The 10,097-nt window shown below is 39.8% G+C and overlaps 1 protein-coding gene across 4 annotated transcripts in view; it reads left to right on the top strand.

The window, feature by feature from the left end:
• NUP93 (nucleoporin 93) overlaps positions 1–10,097 on the top strand; it is a 79,381-nt gene that overhangs the window by 63,592 nt on the left and 5,692 nt on the right. For all 4 annotated transcript variants that reach the window (XM_008638761.2, XM_017740980.1, XM_017740981.1 and 1 more), the window contains 10 exons: positions 1,979–2,144; positions 2,926–3,019; positions 4,079–4,270; positions 4,505–4,631; positions 4,744–4,816; positions 5,109–5,153; positions 6,688–6,804; positions 7,427–7,545; positions 9,472–9,589; positions 9,963–10,046. In XM_008638761.2, coding sequence (XP_008636983.1) covers positions 1,979–2,144; positions 2,926–3,019; positions 4,079–4,270; positions 4,505–4,631; positions 4,744–4,816; positions 5,109–5,153; positions 6,688–6,804; positions 7,427–7,545; positions 9,472–9,589; positions 9,963–10,046 — 1,135 coding nt within the window. The remainder of the gene's footprint in view (positions 1–1,978; positions 2,145–2,925; positions 3,020–4,078; positions 4,271–4,504; positions 4,632–4,743; positions 4,817–5,108; positions 5,154–6,687; positions 6,805–7,426; positions 7,546–9,471; positions 9,590–9,962; positions 10,047–10,097) is intronic.

Raw genomic sequence — 10,097 nt, 5'->3', positions numbered from 1 at the left:
AAAAATTTACATTTCAAAAATAATACAGTGTGGTGTAGCTTTACTTTTTTACAAAAGGATAAGCCCGGTATAACAGTGGGATATGGCATGTAGTAGATCAGATTTAATCTGCTGTCCCGAGTCCTGTATCTTTTTATTTCCCCCGTTGCTTATTTTAGCTGAATTTCCTTTGGGGAACACTTTTTACTACACCTGTTTTCATAAGAATGCTACACAGGAAATGCAAGCAGTGTTTGTTAGAGGCCTTTAGAGGCCTCGCTCTCACATCTTTCTTGTGTTTATTCTCCTCTTCCAGTTTTTGCTGTCCAGCACTAGACAGAGGCCATTGGCCAAACTGCTGCTGATGTGATTGCAAAGTGGTTGAGTTAGTGCACGTACTCTGAACTCTACAGTGGTTTTCTTTTCTATCTTTCCACTTGCAATGAATTAAAAAATAAAAAACAACAAAAACCCAACTGTTGGGGAAGATGAAACAGGAAAGCCTTATAAATATGGTTGCCTGACAAAAGATATGGGGAATATGAAAACTACAGGCGACATCGAAATGAAAGCCACTTTTGAAATACCAAGTCTTAGTTACTGAACAACTGGAAAACAATGGTATGGCCAACTGAAGGTAATCCCCTCTTGATTGAACAATACCCTCTGCTTGCAGGCAGGTCCAAGGGTCAGAGCAGACCCTACTAGCTCAGCAGAAGGGGTCCAAAGAGTAGTTTTTAGAAGTTAAGATGTAACACTCTGTGGTAATATAAGAACTCTTATAGGCTGTATGTAAATGCCATAGGATTTGTATCTTGTATTAGATTGGTTAGTGACAATTAGAATATTCAGTACAGAAGATGATTTATTGTATTGTAACCAGGACTTCACCATTCCATTCCACTCTTACACGCTCTTACTACTTCTTCTTCACTCTCACTCCTCTCTCGCTCTCTCTCTCCTTACTTACTCGCTTACTCTCTTGCTCTCTTGGGCCTGCTCAGAGCTGCCAGCTGCAGCTCTAAGCAGTGCCCCTATACCCACGCCCTTTGCAATAAACCGCATGTTCCGAGATCTGACTTCAGAGATCTCCCGTGCCGACCGTCCAGCCCACCAAAGCTCCTTACAGTCTGACGCCCAACGTGATTGCCGAACCCACACCCAGCACCTACACCCAACAAACAAACCAACAAAATATAACTAACCAAGCTAACAAAATAAGGTGAAAGGATACAAATCCAAGTGCCATTTACCAAGTATTGTATGCCATGGTATTCTTCTATAAATCAACCTGTTTTGTAGAGAGTAGCTAGGAGTCCTCATTATATCAAGGTTGTTGCAGAAACCTCATTGAAGGTTCTGTCACTGTTTTCATTACAAACACTTGTATGAGATACAACATAATTGATTTATTTTGGTTTTGTTACAGCTCTGAAAAAGTGGTCTGCCTACGGATTTGACAAACAATGCCTTAGTCTAGGAGAACACTTGATTAAATTCTGTAAAATTCTCAACAAGAGGTCGCAAGAAAAAAAGAATGACAAAGAACATTATGACAGTGTTTAATAATGATGAAAGTGTCTCTCCTAAAAGATCTCATGGTACAATGACCTGCTCACTTGTTAGTTACTAACACAAAGACTTCCAAAGATGTTGTGAGCTCTCTTTTTCTGAAGTGATGCAATAGCAGTCTCAGACAAAAATAGCTCATCTGCCACAGTATTAATGTACCCCTAAAGAGACTGTCATATGTGTTTTCTTCCCCTGCAGTGAGAATTTGAAGATCATTCTCCATAACATTAATTATGGGTTTAAATTCATGTGTGCAAAATTTTTACCTACAGATATGAACAGGAAGTGCAAGAAATATTGGTTAGTGCTTACTGTTATTATGCCTTTGCTGTGGATATGCACCAATTCACATTGATTTGTATCCAGGTTTCCTCATACAGGGAAAATGGGTTTCATGTCTTTTCCTTCAATCTTTTCTTTTCCTTAGACTGTCTCCTGCCACAGAAAATAAACTGCGTCTTCATTACAGACGAGCTCTGAGAAATAACACTGACCCCTACAAAAGGGCTGTTTATTGTATTATTGGCCGTTGTGACATTACAGACAACCAGAGCGAAGTTGCTGATAAAACAGAAGATTATCTTTGGCTAAAAGTAAGTCTGGTGTTGGGGTTGTGGTGTTTGGTTTTTCTTTTTTTAAGAAGAGTCTAAATGGTACCACGTTTCTCCACTGCTTTGCTACGCTTCCTACTTCTAGATCTGGTGTGTTGCATCAATGCAGTGCATGTGACTTGACCTTGAAGATAGTGTAGGGCTGGGAACCTGAATCCCAGGGCTGTTCCGTTACCCTCTGTACTATCAGGTGTTAGTTTGGGTACAATTGTCTTTGGAACTGTCATGTTCTTCATTCGACACTGATCTTTGTCAGCTGTTTTTAGAAGTACTATTAGCTTGTTACAGTGAGGATTCCTTGAATTCTCCTTCCTGGGTGGATGGCTGAAATGTCAGTGTTAATTAACCAAAGACAATGGTGTCAATGTCTCTGAAGTCCTTACAGGTTTGGTGAGGGCATGATAGATACTGGTTGGTACCTGTTTCTCCCCTTTATCAGAAAAAGGGTGGTAGAATGATGGATCTGTTAACATTGTATTTGTGGCAAAAAATGCTGCTTGAGAGTATTCAGAGTCCCAGCATCAGAGTTTGCTGCCATGGACAGATATGGAACCCTGGGGTTATATCTGCAGGGATTTCAGCTGTTGCTGCATTAGGCATCTTTGCTTCCCAGCAGTGGATGGAGCTGATGTTGTGACTAGATGCAGTTTCTAGTCAGTTGGTCAAATCCTAGGAGGGGCTCAGATGGAATAAATATCTTCTAAGTGCATTGCTTGTGCAAGGGGAAATACCTGTGCTTCTCTTTTTTGGATGTGTTTTTTAGCTGAACCAGGTGTGTTTTGATGATGGTGGCACGAGCTCCCCACAGGACCGACTAACGTTATCACAGTTCCAGAAGCAGCTGCTGGAAGACTATGGTGAGAAACCACAGAGTGATGTCTTACTTGGGGCTCTGCTTTTCTGCTTAGGACACTTTCCAGTTGTTCTTACACAAACCTCAGACTGCACAAAAACTCTACAGCTCTCCACTAGTGACAGGCATCTTTGGGGCGTCCATGGACAGCCTGCTTCCCCGGAGTCATGGCAGACTTCAGTAAGACATGATGAATGAGTCCCATGTTTTCCCAGAAATCCAGAGGATTAATACTCATCTGTGAACAACACTGCTGCTGTTTCTCCTTTATCCATTAATTGTGGATTGCTTTCTCTCACATAAATATGCAAAAGTCATTTAGCAGAACTTCCAGCTTTAGGAATACAGAACAGTAAAGCAGTCACTACCTGATGTAGGCATGTATTTCCAAGCTTTTCCTCTGTGTGCATCTGATGTTCATTTTTTCCCTTAAATTAGTATTTCAAGCAAATTTCTGGGTACCCAAGTCACAGTTCCTTCCACTTCAGGATGTTTTAAGAACACCCACAGAATACATTTTCCTGTAGTCTCCCAATCAATTAAAATTAAGTCACTTGGAACTGTCCAAAACATACCGAATTTGATTCTCCACAGCCTTCCAGTTTGTAATATCACTCAGATAAAAATGTGTGGTAAAAAAATATATTAAGCTACTGTTGGTGTCACTGAGTAGGAAAATCCAGGTTTTTAACATTATTTGTACCACTTGGCATAAGTATAACTGAAGACAAAAAGTTGTGGTCTTTAGAGAATCTGTTGCAGTCAGTCAGAGTTGATGGTTTGTTGTCTGAAAAGAACTTTTCTGAGTAACTGTTTATTCTGTTTCACTTTTTGAATATGTCTTTATGCTGTTATCTTTCCTGATAAATTTGCTGTGGAACAGTTGTAGGTGAGCTGCTGATGTGTAGTTAGGAATTCAGTTTTGTGTACTGTGTTTATTTCGGCTGGCACCTAATAAACAGTAACAATGCACTGTGACAGGAAGCATCCACTGTCAGTCATCTTTGATTGCAAAATCATGAAAATGATGTAAAAATGCTACATGTGTTGTGTTTTCTTTCAGGTGAATCACATTTTGCAGTGAACCAGCCACCTTTCCTCTACTTCCAAGTGTTGTTCTTGACAGCACAGTTTGAAGCTGCAATTGCTTTTCTTTTCCGGACAGAGCGCTTGCGCTGTCACGCTGTTCATGTTGCTTTGGTCCTGTTTGAGTTAAAATTGCTCCTGAAATCATCTGGGCAGAGTGCACAGCTATGTAAGTCCTATTTACTTTACAATAGGGGAATGTTTTCTTAGCTCTCAGAGTACCCTGTAGAAACTGCAGGTTTATGTGGTCGATTGAACAAGTAACATTTATCAGAACAATCTCATAAAAGTTAATTGTTTCAGTTGCACTAGAGCTCTGGATCATGGTCCTGACTAATTTGAGATGAAGATCAGAGTTTTCCTGGCATTCAGTTCTCTGACAGTGTTGTTTCTGACATTGCAGTAAGCCATGAAGCTGGTGACCCACCTGGTGTCAGACGTCTAAATTTTGTGCGGCTTTTGATGCTTTACACCCGTAAGTTTGAATCAACAGATCCAAGGGAAGCTCTGCAGTACTTTTACTTTCTCAGGTAGGAGCTAATATGTGTCTTTAGATTTTCTCCTAGTTATTACTGCTTCATTATTCTTATCTGGAAAGTTCTCAGAAACAGGAATACCTTCCTCCTTCTCCTTCTTTTATAGGAACGAGAAGGACAGCCAAGGAGAGAATATGTTCTTGCGTTGCGTTAGTGAAATAGTAATTGAAAGCAGAGAGGTATGTTTTGCCTTCCTCGGTTAAACTGAAATTAATTTCTTCATCTTTATTAGTCAGGACAGTCTTATAGTTGCTTACTCTTTCTGCCTGACACACACCTAGATGACAGAATGGCCTTATGTAATCATGTCTTTTTGCCTGTTACTTAGTTACAAATACGTTGGACATTGGTCACTGTTTTTCATTCCATGTCTGCATCTTTGTACTTAATAAATATATTATGAAATATGTGCAATTCATCTCTCTATTTTTGTTTCCTTTTTTTTCTTACTTTGCATCTATGTGGATATAGTTTGATATGATTCTTGGAAAGCTGGAAAAAGATGGTAGTAGGAAGGTGAGTTCACAATTTATGTTTCTATTTTACATAAAATACAACTTACGTATGATTTCCAAAGTAGTTATGAGTAGTCTTGCTTCTCTTTGTTTTTGACTAGCCAGGTTATTACTGTGTTTGAATACATTCAAGTTTTCCAGGTATGAGATCCTTTTACAAAATAATTTATGACCTGCCCTAACAAAAGGCAGGTCAGGAACTGCAGGGCAAATTATGTCCCTCTAGACAACTGGTATAACTGAAGAAGCAAATGGCATTGGGTAACTTGAGTGAGATCAGAATTTCATCTTCCCGCTAGGAAATGTAGTTTAGTTTAAGTGGGCGTGTGAGAGTGTTCTGTTAACTGAGGTGTGCATGTGAAAACTATCTATGACATCCTCATTCACCTCAGAAGAAATGTATCGCAGCTCTTGAAAGGTCCTTGTAACTGAAGGAGTAAGGGCTGTTGGACCACAAACATAGCCACAGCTGATCTGACCTTCACTTGAAAGGTCCTTGTAACTGAAGGAGTAAGGGCCACAGCTGATCTGACCTTTGTATAGGTGAGGACAAGTATTGGATCAAAGTTCAGCCGTTTTTAGATGTGATGGACCTTACTGCCACTGTAAAAGCAGTTACCTAAAAGTAAAATGTAAGATTACGCAGTCAGAAGATAAAGGAAACCTTAAGGTTTTACCTGGAAAGAGGAGAGTGCATGCAAATGATGAAAATTTTAGATAATCAATGAAGTTTTTCTGTTTGCTGTGACAACTTTGGAAGATTTCTCTGTAAATCAGACTGCAGAATCATTTACATCTTAATTTTAAGATTGGGGGTCTTGCTGCTGTCAAAAATAGGGGGGGATGTTATTTCTGGCAGGAATTTCTTTTAGATGTCTTTATTTTGTCATTTCAAAAGCAGTGAGATTGCATACAAAAGAGCAAGGTAACTTGATAATCTTTACAAATATTTTGTTGTTTTGTTCTTTTTTTTGGTGAGAAACCAGCAATTTGAAGTTTAAAATAATTTCTTCTAGATGATATAGTCTTATTTTTGTATCCTCAACTACAGTAATTTCCAGATATTCTTGAGTCTTTCACCTCTTTTATTCTACATGTTTATTATTTGTTTTAAAATTCTTGTTGCCCTTTCATTTATCTGTGTGAGATTTCACTCACAACCTGTCATGCCAATATAAACAAACTGCATCCCTGGAGCCCCTGGAATGCAATATGCTGAAGTCTTTTGTGTTTTCTTCTCTGTAATGTGTCATCAGCAATTAACAGATCAAACTCTTGAGTTATTTTATCTGGGTCATTTGGAATGAATTGGAAACCAAGGATATCTCAGTGCTGGCTCCATTTAGGAGAGAGTCCCTCTTGCAAGAGCTCATTCTGTTTTTAATGTCTCACTTTTGCACATTCCCACGGAAATGTACAGGCCATTCTAATCATAAGCCAACATGTGAAATATTCATTGCCTTGACAGAATATTCTGGAGTGTTTGAGCCTTCTGATTCCTCTTTTCTCTTTTCATTTTTGTCTCACCTCTTTAGCCTGGAGTGATAGACAAGTTTACAAGTGACACAAAATCCATTATTAACAAAGTGGCTTCTGCAGCAGAAAATAAAGGATTGTTTGAAGAAGCTGCAAAACTCTATGACCTTGCAAAGGTATATGTCTAGTGTGCTGCCTTAAGTATGTACTTGGTTCACCTTTTTTCCTTCTAAACATTCTCCCTTGTGATTAGGAGGTTAAATTTCATCTTGGAGATTGAATTGCCATTATTCAAGGAGCTTAGTTCTGCTGCTGGAAGAACAGAGCCATAGGATGCATGAAGAGGTGTTTTAGTTAGCAAATTGAGATGGATTGCGCTCCAGGGATTCTGATTTAGGACATTGTTGCTCTTGATCAAGGTGCTCTTTTGAAGAGAGTGCTCCACGCATGATTTAATTCTGTCTAGTGAAATTATTTACCTGGAATGTAGTCTTCCAATTTCATAGATGTTGAACTGAAGTCTAAAATAGTTGGGCATTATACTGAGTACTCTTGTTTCCTTTTGAAATAAAAGTGGACACAACCATAACCACTGTTTTAGAGAAAAACTAGGGGGAAATGCTTTTTCTCGTGACCCAGCAGCGTAATGTTGCTAATATGATCTTGACTCTTTATGGGAGGGAAGCGGCTCTGGGCTTGCACTAGGCACCACTGCATGAGACTTTCCTGCTTTTTCAGTGAGATTAAACACCAAGTTCCATCATGCTCCTTTTATTTGTGTACCTTTAATGCCAACAGAACCCTGACAAAGTTTTAGAACTGATGAACAAGCTCCTTAGTCCAGTCGTTCCCCAGATCAGCACTCCCCAGTCAAACAAGGAGCGGTTGAAGAACATGGCCCATTCCATTGCTGAGAGGTAAGACTCAGGTAAGGGCAGGACTGGGTGATTCACCTCGACCTGACCTGGGACTGAACAGTGCTGTGGGTATTAGTTCCTGACATTGTTTCTGCAGGCTGGACTGAGGCATCCACAGCAGTATAATTAGAAAGACAAAGAAGAGGTCAGAATTTACCCTGTCCTGCTCATGATGGCTTGCAGTACTGAAAACAGAAATCTTCAGGGGCAGGTCAGGTAAATTTGGCAAGAAGTTTTATCTGTAGGTGAATCAGGATTGCCAGCTGGAGATAGTCTGTTAAGGAGCAATAAATACCATGAATTGTATGTTTTATATTATTTTTAGAGCAAAATATTGTAACAGTCGCAGAGTCGTTGCGTGCAATTCACTTGTTCAAAATAGTATTAAGAGAGAGCTACAAACCCAGTAATTCTGAGTTGTAACAATAGTTCAGTAGCTGTCTGAAAACTGCTGCTTTAATGAAAGCTAAAAAGGAAGTATTTAAGATGAACTGTGTATGGCTAATGCAAGCACTGGACCTCATTTCCACAGCCTGTTATATTAGCCAAGTACTGTGTGGTGTCCAGAAAAGAAAGGAAGCAACTACAAAGAATGTTCCCTGCCATGTCTGTATACTAATTAGGGTATGTGCTTGAGAGACATCAGTGCTCAAGATTCATTAGCAGCTAGAAGTTAGGAATAACCTGATTCTGAAAGGCTGTATTTGCAAAATATGTCCATGATTTTTTAAAATTGTCACCTTTTGGTGCATCTTGTCACAGTGACTGCCAGGGCCAATTCCTGTATTTTGCTAGAGCAAAATGTGGATACCCGTGAGAAATGCCTTACTAGTCTTTATCAACCATTGAGCTGCAGAGAGAATAAAAATAAACCAAGCCCACTTGCTGGCACTTTGAAATTGGGAAGACAAATACAGAAATGTATTGATTTCCATCAGAGGCCTTTGCCTTTCTTCTTTTGACAAGTGGCATTTGCCAGTCACTGCTTCTAGTCAGCCTTTCCTTCATTTAGCCAGGCTGGGATCAAGTGAAAATTGGTGCCGTATTGACTTAGTGAGAGACTGATTTGGTGGCAGACATTAAAGAGAATTAAATCTATGGCTTGAGTTAAAGCTTCAGCAAAGGCTGTAATGGGCTTTTTGGGTTTGCTACGTGGTTTGATCTGTCTGAAGGCACTAAGTACTACTGCGGAATAATGCCACTTCACAGCTGCAAACCTCAGCGATTGCAAAGCCAGAGCAGCTCTGACTAGCACATCTTCTTGCCAGTTAAATGTAAGACAGGGCTTTTCCTTGTGTACTGTCCTGATGACAGTGCTGTGGGGATGTAGCATTTCTCCTTTGTGTTCTTGTGATGCAGGGGAGACACCCAACAAGAAGGCCAAGAGGCTATTTGGTTTCTTCATCTGCAGCACCACTCTTGCTGTTAAACCTTGAGGAAGGAGCTTCTTTGTGCCCTCATGCAGTTAGGAGTGAGAGCAGGCAGCCTTCCAGTTCATCCCATAGCCAGTGTAGCTCCCGAGAGCATGCAGGAGCTCTTAATCCATCTTTAAGTCCTAACTTCTTGCCTGAAGCAAGCAGTTGTGCTGGAGGATTGTCTGCTGTAAAACAGCGTGTTAAACATGCTGGTACAGGGCTTGCTTGCAGGTCTCTGCTGCCTGGCACTGTTTCCCCATGAATGTGGGAAATGTCAATGTTTTAAAGGAAACAAATGCTGGATTTGATGCAAAACTGGAAGTGATTAACAGTGTTTTTAAAAAGCCACAACCTGTGAAAATTCTGCCTCCTGGTTAAGGAAAGTGAAAGCTGTCCTTTGTTAAATGCCCTCTGTCCTTGAGTTTGATGTCTCCACTTCCAAGGATTGGAAGGGCACAGTTATAAATGGTTGCCATTTCGCACAATAAAATTGTAACACAATTTCTTTCAGATACAAAGCACAGGGGATAAGTGCAAAGAAATCCATTGACTCCACGTTCTACCTTCTGCTAGACTTAATCACATTTTTTGATGAATATCACGCTGGTCACGTTGACAGGGCCTTTGATGTAAGTTTCAAGATTTCTGTTTGAAGTGTAGCTTTCCTAATGCCCTTGAAAGCCCAGAATGTCTCAAATAACATCACTTTAAAAATTGTATTTAATGAGTTAGAAGGGACTGCAATGTTATAGGAATTTAGAAAGGTGTTTCTTCCCTGTTGTGTGATAAACAGGATGATCTTCCTGGAGCTATTTTGTAGACATTGAACAAAATATTCCTGTTGCTCAACAAAGTGAGGAGATAAACCAGTAAATGATAATGAAATTATTTCTCTTGAATGGAAACAGAACCATTTCATTAATACTTCAAAACCACACTTTATTAGTATATGGTACATAGAACACTGATTATCTGTCCTGATTCCTGCTTTACTTTTTGAAGATTATTGAACGCCTGAAGCTTGTACCTCTTAGCCAAGATTGCGTCAAGGAGAGAGTTGCTGCCTTCCGGAATTTCAGTGATGAAGTAAGTCATGTCTTGGGTTTAGCTTCCTAAAGCCTTTTGCTTTGTTAAAAG

This window comes from Corvus brachyrhynchos, unplaced genomic scaffold, assembly GCF_000691975.1.
Source record: "Corvus brachyrhynchos isolate BGI_N302 unplaced genomic scaffold, ASM69197v1 scaffold26, whole genome shotgun sequence".
NCBI lineage: Eukaryota > Metazoa > Chordata > Aves > Passeriformes > Corvidae > Corvus > Corvus brachyrhynchos.
Note: the sequence above shows the minus strand (reverse complement) of the source record. Positions and strands in the feature narration are given on the sequence as shown.